Here is a 13,160-nt window from a genome sequence, read left to right as displayed (position 1 = left end):
GCCTACCAGGTTGGATCCCTGCTTGATCCCAGGACACTGTAACCCATCAGTGCAATGCACTTTGACCTGCAAAAGTCCTGAAGTTTTGCTTGGTTCATGTAAATGTGGCACTCCACCTGGAAGACCAGAGTGTTTGTGAAATTAGCACAGTCTTTGCCTGGTGGGAAAAAAAATAAGCATCCTAATACTTTGTCGTAACTAAGACATTTTTAATATGTGATGATCCAGATGAACAATCGTAGACTAATTACTAGTGCAGCATTGTCTCACCGGACTATCTAGTTGTCCAGAACAAAGAGCAATGTAGTCATACAACTAGCTCATAAACTGGAATCGGAGTTTGGGATTCGGTGTCTTTTTGCTTTTTGTATTTTTCCAAAATACAATGGACAGTACAGCAGTAGCAGCTCTGTACCAAATCTAGTATTAGCAAGAGGTGTCTATTCATTCAATCCAATATGCAAAGGTATGTGGGTGTATAGCACACCAAAACAATGCAAATAAATGCTAGAAAAACGCGATACTTGCGCACAATGCCGGAGCTCCTGGTTCAAGGATATCCTATCTGCAGCAATCCAGATATACAGCAACAAGAGAGATGATCCAGGGCTCCACGGGTTTTTCAGCCAAAGAATTTACTCATCATACACAATGTTTCGGCCTCACTTAGGCCTTTATCAAGTGACTGGTACCAGTACCAATACCAGTATCAGTCACTTGATAAAGGCCTAAGTGAGGCCGAAACATTTTGTATCATGAATAAATTATTTTGCTGAAAAACCCGTGGAGCCCTGGATCATCTCTCTTGTTGCTATTCATTAAATCCTACATTTAGTACTCAGCTGAACATGATGTTGCATCCTTTACACACCATACCAATCTGCTGAATACTAAGACTATCAATTCTGCATGTGCCTGGAATGTGTATATATCAAGTTAAGAGCACTGCAATTATTCCAGCTCTGGGCATCTAGTAATTATTCCAGCGTTCCCCAGAGACCAGTTACCTCGTTGATGACAGGTTTATATTTGAGCCCCGGCATGTTGAGGATCAGCTCCAGCTGTCTGCGGTTGAAGTTGGATAACCCAATAGACCTGGTGAGCCCAGCTTCTTTACACGCCTCCATAGCCTGCAGGTATTCACAGCAATTACCAGTAATACATAATAGCCAACACGTTAGCGCTCTAAGGCTACGCTTATAGTGCCGGCGACGCGACGGTCAGGCGATGGTCGCTGGAAAATCAAATAGAGATGACTTCCAGCGATCGCGACCAATCCGTCGCTCCTATTGGCCCACGTGACGTGGAAGCTTTATAAAGCAGAGACATCCCGGCACCCCCTACGGAGGTAACCATCGCCCGCTTGGATTGCTCCTTTAAGTTAGTACTGCCTCGAGTTAGCTTCAAATAATATGAGAGGCATTGAATATATGCTAATTTGGTTATGCCAGGTATATTTAAATGAGTTAAATTAGCATATATCCCAGGTGTTCTCCTTTTTTCTGCACAGGTATCTCTCCACGTGTTGTATAACAGGTGTGTTTGAGCAGGTATCCCATAAGTGCTACCGCATTAAAGGAGAAGAAAATAATCACATTAGAAAGTATTAAAAGCTTGTGAAAAGCTCCTAGAGTGTGTACGATGTATCTTAAATTGTATTTCTATTTTCTATACTCCAAAACTAAATGCACTTCAGATTATAGCCTGGATATACTGTGGGAGATAAGGAAATTGCTGTCTATTTTGCAACTGTGAGTAGAATATTTCTGGGACCAGTGTTATACTGAGTCTTACCTTCCAGGTCTCACGCAGGTCAATATTCAGGAACTTCTCCTCTGGTGTAGCTTGTAAATCAGGTTCAGGCTTCAAACAGAAAACAATCGACTTGAAATATGCCCCCAACAAACAATACCAGCAAAGATGAATATGTGCTGTTGTCAATCGGGAAAACATTATGATTCAAACAGAGAGTTTGGTGGGCTCTGCATTTCCTTATGCCAAGTTTAACTATACAATCTGCTCAATGAAGCAGGCTAAAGATGTAGAGCAATCACGGTAGAGTGGAGAAGCTAAAACCTAACACAGGTAGGTTTTAATGACTAATTAACATGTCCATTGAGCTTTGAGTGAGGCTGTGAGAGATGTGGATGGAATCTCAAGGTTACCTGTTGCCAACTCTTTATCTCCCTGATGTGTTGCCTTTACCTTTGTGTGCACCGGGGAGTGGATAAGAAAGAGGTCAATGTAGTCCAGCTGCAAGTCCTTCAGGGATTTTTCCAGGCACACACGAACAAGCTTCGGCTCGTGACAAGTATATTTCAGCTAGAAGAAACCACACAGTGGTCACATAGGATGCTGAAGATTTGTTATCGCCTTCCTAAGGGGTATTTTTTTTCAAGAACACCTGCAGTCCTGGTGTTGTACAAAGCATACTACTATTATTTAACTAAAATAAAAGTGACAATGAATGAGGAAAGCTTGCCTCTTTCTAGTCTGCTGTCTTTCTGTATTACCATGGGACTCCATTGTGCATACCCCAAGTTTCCTCTGCTGGGCAGCTGTTCTGCGCATCCAACACCTTATAAGTGGAGAGGCACTTCCATAGCTGTCTCCAATCACCCATTGCTCTAGTTTTAGGGGTTATTGTTTTCATTATGAAAATAGCCCTTCGAACAGCAAGGGTAGTTGCCATCTTTGTTGCTAAAAGAATGACTGTGATTGGATGTATGTATGATTGGATGTATGTATATCTTTATTTATATAGTGCCCACAGTGTACTCAGCTCTTTATTTTAAAAAAAAGACATTACAATAAAGGGAATACGATAAGTGAAAGAAACAAAATCAGACAATAGGAAAGGAAATCGCTGCCCCGGAGGACGTAGCCGTCTCACTAGTGGCCTGCTCTCATGGAAGCCTCTTCGGTCTTGAGCAGTGGTGGATTTCCCATCAGGCCCGTTAGGAAAAATATAATCAAAAAAGCGTATTGGAGAGCACTAAATACACCTAGGTCTTCACTTCTGATTAATAACCAAAGGATAAGTGACCCCAATACCGATACTATTCGCTTTATCGGTACATTCACTAGTTAATTTGGCGAAATACACCAGTTTTTTCCAAAACACTGGCATGTACTGCAAGACAATGACCTGTCACAAGTTCTACCATCTGTCCCCACCATGGTATGTCGCCGACCGCGCAACCTTAGGGATAGGCTGGTACACAGCCATTTTCAGCAAAGAACTAATAGGACACGGCTTGGCCCCAAACAGTGTACATCTTTCTCATGCGGCCGTTGTAAGGCCAGTTCATCTGTTAAGGTTACTAAAGAATTCTCTGACTCCAGTAACTCGGTGAGTTATAAAATTAAAAGTTTCATTCATTCTCTTACAACAGGTGTGGTGTGTCTCGCCGCTTGTCAATGCGGTAAACAATATGTAGGGGAGACCCACAGACAATTAAAAGTCAGAATACTCGAGCACCTTGGCTCCGTTCACAATAAACGTGATACGCCAATTGCGAGACACGTGAATGAGATGCACCAGGGTAACACTGCGGTCCTTCGCTTTATGGGCATCGAACATATACCTTGGGGTCCTTGTAAGGATAAACAAACAAACAAAAGATACCTCCTTGAATGCACTCAGAGTGGCTAAATGGGTGATGTGGTAATTATAGTTAAAAACCTTTTAATCACATAAGAAAGTTAAAACATATTTGTATAGAGGGGTGTGGTATAAATAGTCCAGGACCAGCCCCTTGTTAACAAACCAACAGAATCTTCAACATTAGTAGGAAGATAGTAACAGTACTCCACCCTAAAGTGGGCTTACTCGCTTAGAAAATCCCCTGTATGTAACTCCAGACTAAAAGGCCCATAATACCTATGGAAATCCTATTATCAATAATTCAATAAACCTGGGATGGTACAGGTATACCGAAACTAAATCTGAAGGGGTGATGAACTAAAAGCCAACTGGTCAGATAGTATAAATCTGTGTGTAATCACTAGACCACTTTGAGGGTGGGTATAGAATAACTCCAGAACAGGGTGAAGTCAACAACAACAAAAAGAAAAAAAAAAGAGAATACATAACCACACATAAAATAGTGTATGAATATACAGAATATAATAAAATAATTGGCTAGATGGTGTTAATGCTCTGCAAAGGGCAGGCACAAAATGTGCTCTTATGAATGCCCAGAGGCACGGTTCAAGGACCGTATCCAGTTATAGCCTCATTAACATGCTAATAATTTAGCGCAGAGATCATTAACATAGTCTCCTTACTTGAAACCAGTAAAAGACATAGGGCAAACAGGGTCAATATTAGTTATTAATGAGTACACAGGTTGTAGGACTCACTGAATGGTTAGTAGTATTATATCTCCATACATGTGAGCATATATAGAAAATGAGTAGCTAATGCTGTTCACAATAAGTAAATAGTACCCCTGACTCAGCCCCTTGGTGTTGGGGATTAAACCATTGATCCCTATGTCCTGCACAAGTGATGTGATTGTGGAATGGTGGCTATATGTGGAGGGAGGCAGGGTATATAGTGCCGTGTAGTCCCAGTTCCCTAGACATAGGCATCTGACAGGCTATTCAAGTGTTATACTTAGCTCCTGGATGCTGTCTAAGTTCATAGCCCCTTCGTTGCTTCCCCGAGTGGAAGGGAAAGCAGGCAGGATGCCCAGGAAGAAGTGTCCCGGTTTCAAAGTAGCAGCTCCAGCCGCGGAGGTGCCATCTTGGGTGCGGTGACGTCACCACGTTCTGGTCACCTGACGCACGTTTCGCGCGTGATCGCGCTTTCTCAAACTATATACCCTGCCTCCCTCCACATATAGCCACCATTCCACAATCACATCACTTGTGCAGGACATAGGGATCAATGGTTTAATCCCCAACACCAAGGGGCTGAGTCAGGGGTACTATTTACTTATTGTGAACAGCATTAGCTACTCATTTTCTATATATGCTCACATGTATGGAGATATAATACTACTAACCATTCAGTGAGTCCTACAACCTGTGTACTCATTAATAACTAATATTGACCCTGTTTGCCCTATGTCTTTTACTGGTTTCAAGTAAGGAGACTATGTTAATGATCTCTGCGCTAAATTATTAGCATGTTAATGAGGCTATAACTGGATACGGTCCTTGAACCGCGCCTCTGGGCATTCATAAGAGCACATTTTGTGCCTGCCCTTTGCAGAGCATTAACACCATCTAGCCAATTATTTTATTATATTCTGTATATTCATACACTATTTTATGTGTGGTTATGTATTCACTTTATTTTCTTTTTGTTGTTGTTGACTTCACCCTGTTCTGGAGTTATTCTATACCCACCCTCAAAGTGGTCTAGTGATTACACACAGATTTATACTATCTGACCAGTCGGCTTTTAGTTCATCACCCCTTCAGATTTAGTTTCGGTATACCTGTACCATCCCAGGTTTATTGAATTATTGATAATAGGATTTCCATAGGTATTATGGGCCTTTTAGTCTGGAGTTACATACAGGGGATTTTCTAAGCGAGTAAGCCCACTTTAGGGTGGAGTACTGTTACTATCTTCCTACTAATGTTGAAGATTCTGTTGGTTTGTTAACAAGGGGCTGGTCCTGGACTATTTATACCACACCCCTCTATACAAATATGTTTTAACTTTCTTATGTGATTAAAAGGTTTTTAACTATAATTACCACATCACCCATTTAGCCACTCTGAGTGCATTCAAGGAGGTATCTTTTGTTTGTTTGTTTATCAGTATCCCTATCCTCTTTTGCACCAGTATTTGGCACTATTTACTTATCATCACTATTGTTACTTTTGCTGATGCGGGAGCATCCCCCACCCATCTCTCTCCCCCCCCCCCCTTTGTTATAGGTCCTTGTAAGGGCAACTGGGATCGCAGGCTACTTCTATGTGAGTGCAATGCGACGGAGCGACGGAGCGTCGCGGACTTTGGACGCCGGGATTATATGATATTTCAAGGGCTGTCTCAGCCCCTGAACAAATCAAATGCCCGGAAGCCCACGACGCCGCCCCAAAGCGAAATATAACTTTCGCTAGCGGCGACGAGTGAGGTTACCCGTCCCATCGCCGGTCGAGGGCACTATACGCGCGTCCTAAGGAGGCTTTTTCTGAGCAACACAACCATCTCCTGGTAACATTGTTTCATTTGCAACGTCTTATGTGGCTCATATATGCCTGCACATCATGAGAAGTGCTCTCTATTATCATATAAGAGAGTATACAAAGAATATATTGATTTCATTTACCTTAATGAGGTGGTTTGAATAATGTAACCACTCTCTAGTAACACTGCTATACTTTAAACACTCAGTCTCTGCCACCATTAGGCAGGTGTCTACATTGAAGTCTATTTTCACTGCTGATATATTTTCTCGATTAGTTATCTGAGAGATATCTGTATACTCATCACTGTTGCAATTTGCTGTATACTGTTTATTATTATTATTATTATTATTATTATTATTATTGCTGGTGTGGTGGGTTGTCTAGGGGCTCTTATATGCCTTCGGTGAATGTTAGATAACTCGTACAACAATACTGCTATGATCATACCCTGTATACTGATGTATTTCTCTTTAGACAGTATAAATTAGTCCAGTGCAGGTTTTATGGTTCCGTGTTTTGACCAAACCCATTAGGTGATATACCTGACAAGTAAGATTATACTTACCTGACCATACATGCCTCCGTTGCGTCGCTGGGGATTTTAATCTCACTGTACATTATATCACGTCTTTGTCGGTTTTTATTCAGCATTAAAGTTCATTATTTTATTTTTTAAGATATGTATCCGTGTTGCCTTTCTATGACCACCTCTAATGTATACAGTATATTATAATTTAGAGGTGTCCTTGACATTTCCAGAGTCACTAGTTTTCCACACGGGAGTTCATTACACATATACAGAGTGCTATTTCCAGGGGCTACAGCGACCCCTTGTGGTCACTATTCTAGTGTTTTTCATTGTTATATTTTCCCTTCTGCACCAGGTATTGCTTTTATGCTGTAAATCTATGGTGAGCGTTGTGTTAACATGTCCGTTACGCCCGGGCCTAGGGCGGCAAAATCTGGGGGCGGCAAAAATGTTCCCCCCATATAGGGAGAGGGAGCGGCTCAGTGAGTAAAGACACTGATTGGCACTGGGAGTTTGAAGCAGGGGAGCCTGGTCGGCTCCTTGTGACCTTGGGCAAGTCACTTTATCTCCCTGTGCCTCAGGCACCAAAAACATAGATTGTAAGCTCCACGGGGCAGGGACCTGTGCCTGCAAAATGTCTCTGTAAAGCGCTACGTAAAACTAGCAGTGCTATTCAAGAGCATGCTATTATTATTATTATTATATACATTTTCCGGGCTCTCGGGTCAATCAGGCCTAATGGGAAGGCATTTAGCTGTTGCGTCCGCCTCCTTGCTGCCGCCCTCCTTCTCCTTTTGTAAAGCAGCGTCAAATGACGGCACAAACGTCCCACCGCGTCTCATTGCCATGGCAACGTGACATTGCGGCGTCAAATGACATGACGTCGCGTTACCATGGCCGTGCGACGTCACGTTGGTGACACCCATGGCGTCATTTGACACTGCGATTTAGAAGGAGGGCGACAGCAAGGAAGCAACCAAATCTGACGCTGGTCTTGAGGCTTGTGGCCTCAGGTCTGGCGTCACACACAATTTAATGAGTGGCATTTTATTATATATAAACATGCCTCCTATACCACTTTTTCCTGGCATCGCTGCCTTTTGGTTGACTGGGTGTTTATACCGCTGGCAGAAATTGGGCACTAATCCTTACAGAGGACGCAGTGTGTCTGCCAGTGTTGGATTGCCTGCAGATTTCTGCCGACAAACCCTTTAGCGTGTACGCTCTTTAGAGACGAGACCTTGTTTATTCTACCACCATGTGTGAACTTGATAAGATTTTGCGGTGCATTACGTGTCTTAAAAATAAATGCTAATAAAATCAGTTTAGTAATGTTCACCTTTCCAGTGTAGAACAGGTCCTCTCTCGTCAGAGTCCCATCTTCAAGCTTCTCTTTGATGGCCCTTCCAATCTCATCCTCGTTCTCATACGCAGAGGCCCCATCTATATGGCGGTAGCCAAGTCCAATAGCTACTTTGGTGGCCTTTTCTGTGGAACCTTTAGCCTGCCAAGAAATATGAAGGAAAAATATGACTGCCGTGAAAAAAAGTCACTCTGGAAAGACCAGACTAGGTATCAAAGCAAAACCTGTGCAATTCTGTGGCAAAAATCTCCAACAAATTTACAACAGACATGTCAATGCCCCATCATTGGTCCAATTTCACACCAAGCAAATGTTGATACATAATACCAGTTATGGCGAACCAATGGTTTTCTCAAATATTTGTGGACAAAGTTGATTCTTGAATGTCAATGGTGGAAAGAGATGTTGCAGATGTTTTCATTATGTTGATCTCTTAGCATTGAGTGATAAGAATTAAGGTTGTACACCGGGAGTAAAGTATATATTAAAGACCCTTTGAATCTCATGAGGATAGTATATGCATCCTCCTAATGAATCCAATGAGTATGGCATATGCACCACCTTCACGCATCTCTACCTCTCACAACACAAGTTACAGAGCTCTGGCGAGGTATGTCTGTGACACAGCAGTTTCCATTGTGTTAGTCTGGTATGTTATCTGCTCAGGCACGTCTGTCATTGCCTTGTGTGTTTGCAGGGCGTGGGCTGCTGTGCATTGGTGTAAGTGATGCCAAAACACACAATCATTATTTCCTATTTATGCTTTGCGAACACGCAACTATAATTTACAGTTTAAAGTAATACACAAAAAGGAAGCCAATTAATCACATAGATTTTTTTTCATAGAGCTCTGACCGTGACGTGTGTTGTATTGTACAAATCCTTGGCTCATGGAGTTTACAATCTAATGTTCATACCCGAGGCACAGAAAGATAAAGTGACTCGCCTAAGTTTACAAGGAGCTGACACTGGCATTATAAATTGGGTTCACCCACTTTAATAGCAGTAACAATACCACCAGGTCACCCTTTTGAAGTGAAACTTCTTTCGTGGCACTGCTATCCAAAAAAATCTCATAGGAAAAAAAACAGAAAAAGGGCGCGAAAAAACTAACGGAAGTGACACTGCGCATGTGTAGAATTGTATTCTGCGCATGTTTAGAAGCATTTCTACACTCCCCCCCTCCCTGCGTCTCCCTACCGCTGTGTCTGACTGCCTCCACGGGAGCACCGTGCTTCTATGACCGGCTCCCTGGGGTCTCCTGGCCGGGGTGTGAGATGCAAACAGGGCCAATGTCCCCGACCTAAGGAGTCTGTGCTGCTGACCACATACACACTGATGTAAACACATATACACACACATATATATATGCACACATACATACACACACACACCAGTTCTGGAGGTCAGGGGCCAAATGTACTAAACTGTGCTACTCGATAAGATACCGTCCAGCAGGGCTTAGTAAATAAGGCCCATTCACTTAAATGAGGCCGTAACCCGTCAGGTGTCTTCCAGCACGGAGGGTGTCTTCTTAGCAATTTTGACCCCATATCTCCAAATGGACATCAATAAAATTACAGGTTGTACAAATGAGAGTACTAAGTACTAAAATGGTGCATGGTCTACATCCTAAAACATATCAGGAAAGCCTAAAGGACATTAGTATGTGGAGTTTGGAGGAGAGGGGGGGAGAAGGAGGTATGATAGAAACTTTCACATGCTGTATATCAAGGGTTCAACCAGGTGCACGGGGGAAGCAGAAAGAGAAGCGCTAGAACAAGAGGTCATGTGCTGGAGTGGGAGAGCCTCAGAGAAAATGTGAGGAAGTGCTTCCGGACAGAAAAGGTGGTAGATTCATGGAACAACCTCAAAACAGAGGTGGTTAAGGCTGAACTGCTTCCACTAGACACAACGTTATGGGCAGACTGGGTGGGCCAAATGGTTCTTATGTTACATTGTCACATCGTTACGTCGTTACATCGTAACATAGTAGATGAGGTTGAAAAAAGACATACGTCCATCGTGTTCAACCTATGTTAAACTTAGACGACAGCCTCTTTTCCTCTATTTGTACTTACGGTATATTCATCCAGAGGAAGGCAAACAAAAAACCCCGGTGAAATGTCATCTAATGATGTCTTATAAGGGGGAAATTATTTATTTCCTGACTCCAATAATGGTAATTAGATTACTCCCTGGCTCAACATCCTTCCCATGTTTAGTTATTTGGTATATCCCTGTATACCGTTCCTTTCTAAAAAGATGTCCACCCTTTTTTTTTAACAAATCTATTGTATCTGCTATCACAGTCTCCATGGGTAATGAATTCCACATTGTAACTGCCCTTACTGTAAAGAATCCTTTCCTTTGTTGCTGGTGAAATCTCCTTTCCTCCAACCTTAAGGGATGACCGAGTTGCTTATACTGCCCTTGGGATGATTAATTCTAGTGTTCTATCGGGTAGTGTTAAAAAAAAAACAAATAACGGGTACCCGGCCAAAATCAATGGTTCTACCCAGTCGGGTACCCGGTTACCTGGTTTGGCACTTACCTGCAGAGCGGCAGCAACATCTAGGACCAGCAGCAGCAGTCCTGTGGCTGTGGCAGCATCAGAGGTGTCTTCAGTCGGCGTGGGATCTGCAGGAATCATTTCCACAGCACCGGAGCAGGTAAACAGTGTCTGTGTGAGCCGCTGGGGAACCACGTGACCGGAGCAGGAGACGGAGCGTTCCTATTGGACAGCTGTCTCTCTCCCTCTCTCCCTCTCTCCCTCTATCTCGATATATAGAATGGAAACGCAGCCTCAAATGACGCCGCAGGGTCACGTTGCCATTGCAACGTGATGTCAACGCACCATCACGTGACCCCGCAGTGTCATTTGACGTCACAGACAAGGAAGGAGGGGGGCGCGAGCTGGGAATAGTGCAGGCAGGGGCGCACAGGGGGAAAAGTTTGCGCACCCCTGATTTATAACATGCAATGCACATTTGAAGTGATTTCTGCACCTTAATTATTGGCAACAGCTAAATGTGCAGTCAGCTTAGCAGGGCAAACATGTATTATGCTTTTTGAACACTTTTTCTCTTCATGGTGTTTTCTGTTTTGGAGCAATATTGGATTAAATCCATTTTTGAAGGTGCTCCCTTTGTCAGTTTATTAGAATTGCTTTATAATTTAATTAACCATGATCGCTGCAATTCTGGAATGAATGATTCACGCTCTCCTCAGGGCAGTGCGAGCTCTTCACCTGCTCATCACAAAGCTCAATCCTTGGGATTTGCCATGGCGCTTTTGTCAGTCAGCTGTTCTGCCCTACATGTTACAATGCTGTGCAACATATAAACTATGGGTGAAACAATGCAAAGGATAGACAAGATGTTACATGCCTGAGTGCTTTCTTTTCATTCTAAGTCCAAAATATACTCATTATCACATGAATGGTAAATGTTGTATTAGTCCCAGTTAAATATACAGAAGGAAATGTATCTTCACTTTTCAAAACTGTTGTGTGTGTAAGGCTGTCCCCACTGGCGCTGAGCGCGCTCATGCTTGGAGAGCTCCAAGCATGAGCGCCGGGTGTCCTGGCGCGGGGTGGGGGGGGCATTGCGGGTAGTTGAGCGTGCTAGAAAGTCATTTTTATTTTGTACTAGCTGAGAGACCCGGCGTTGCCCGGGATGTAAATGCGTAATAGGTAGTATTATTTATAAATCGTGGAACAATAGGTGACTGTTTGTTGTAAAGGTTGGATAATAATATTGAAAAGAAAGATGGAAGAAAATGTAATACGATGTTGTATAAAAATGGTTTATTGTAACCACACCACAGTACAATGTATATTTTGGTGCTATAAGTGATGTAAAAATGTGAGGCGTGTGTCCTGCTAGGGTGTGAGGCGGCGGGTGGCGCGTGGTTTGTGAGTGCTGTCTGTGAGTGTGGGTCCAGCTAGGGTGTGAGGCGGCGGGTGGCGCGTGGGTTGTGAGTGCTGTCTGTGAGTGGGGGTCCTGCTAGGGTGTGAGGCGGCGGGTGGCGCGTGGGTTGTGAGTGCTGTCTGTGAGTGGGGGTCCTGCTAGGGTGTGAGGCGGTGGGTCAGTGATGTCGGTGCGTAGGGGCGGGAGGCAGCAGGTGTGTGTGGCGGCAGGTATGTGTCGAGTGTGGCGGGTGTCTGTTGAGTGCGTGCAGCGGCTGTGAGGCGGTGGGTGAAAGGCAGAGGCGGCCGGAGTAAGGGCGGGTGAAAGGCAGAGGCGGGGGTGGGGAGGCGGTAAGGCGGGCAGGAAGGCGAAGGGCGGCGGGAAGGGGAGGAGGGGGTGGTGGAGGGGGGCAAGGGGTGGAGGAGGGGGGAAGGGTTAGGTGGAGGGGGGGGGAAGGGTTAGGTGGAGGGGGGGGAAGGGTTAGGTGGAGGGGGGGGAAGGGTTAGGTGGAGGGGGGGGAAGGGTTAGAGGAGGGGGGGGAAGGGTTAGAGGAGGGGGGGAAGGGTGGAAGTGTGGGAGGGGAAAGGGGTGGAGGGGAAAAAGGGGTGGAGGGGAGGGGAGCAGAGGGGAGCAGAGGGGGGGGGAGGGGGGGAGGAAAGGGGAGCGGAGGTGGGGGTGGAAAGGGGAGCGGAAAGGGGAGCGGAGGGGGGGGGGGAAGGGGAGCGGGGGGGGGGAAGGGGAGCGGAGGGGGGGGGAAGGGGAGCGGAGGGGGGGGGAAGGGGAGCGGAGGGGGGGGGGGAAGGGGAGCGGAGGGGGGGGGGAGAAGGGGAGCGGTGGGGGGGGGAGCGGTGGGGGGGGGGGTCAAGGGGAGCGGTGGGGGGGGGGGGTCAAGGGGAGCGGGGGGGAAGGGGAGCCGAGGGGGGGGAAGGGGGAAAGGGGAGAAGTGGTGGGAAGGGGGAATGTGGTGGGAAGGGGGAAGGTGGTGGTGGTGGGAAGGGGGGGTGGTGGGAAGGGGGAGGAGGGGTGAGGTGGTGGGAAGGGGGAGGAGGTGGGAAGGGTGAGGAGGGGGTGGGAAGGGGGGAGGTGGTGGGGAGGGGGGAGGTGGTGGGAAGGGGGGGGAGGTGGTGGGAAGGGGGGGGAGGGGGGAGGTGGTGGGAAGGGGGAGGAGGGGTGAGGTGGTGGGAGGTGGTGGGAAGGGGGAGGT

The 13,160-nt window shown here is 45.5% G+C and overlaps 1 protein-coding gene across 1 annotated transcript; it reads right to left on the bottom strand.

Annotated features, from left to right (window-relative positions):
* Positions 1–2: 2 nt before the first annotated feature.
* LOC142494764 (estradiol 17 beta-dehydrogenase 5-like) lies at positions 3–11,815 on the bottom strand. The gene is made up of 6 exons (XM_075599203.1): positions 10,600–11,815; positions 8,022–8,186; positions 2,206–2,322; positions 1,795–1,863; positions 1,008–1,130; positions 3–116 (listed from the first exon to the last, which is right to left on the bottom strand). Exons 1-6 carry the CDS (start codon positions 10,696–10,698, stop codon positions 3–5), a joined length of 687 nt encoding a protein of 228 aa, XP_075455318.1. The 5' UTR covers positions 10,699–11,815.
* Positions 11,816–13,160: the final 1,345 nt, after the last annotated feature.

Source organism: Ascaphus truei, chromosome 5 (genome assembly GCF_040206685.1).
Source record: "Ascaphus truei isolate aAscTru1 chromosome 5, aAscTru1.hap1, whole genome shotgun sequence".
NCBI lineage: Eukaryota > Metazoa > Chordata > Amphibia > Anura > Ascaphidae > Ascaphus > Ascaphus truei.
The sequence above is the reverse complement of the archived record's forward strand: the minus strand, read 5'-3'. Positions and strand labels throughout refer to the sequence as shown.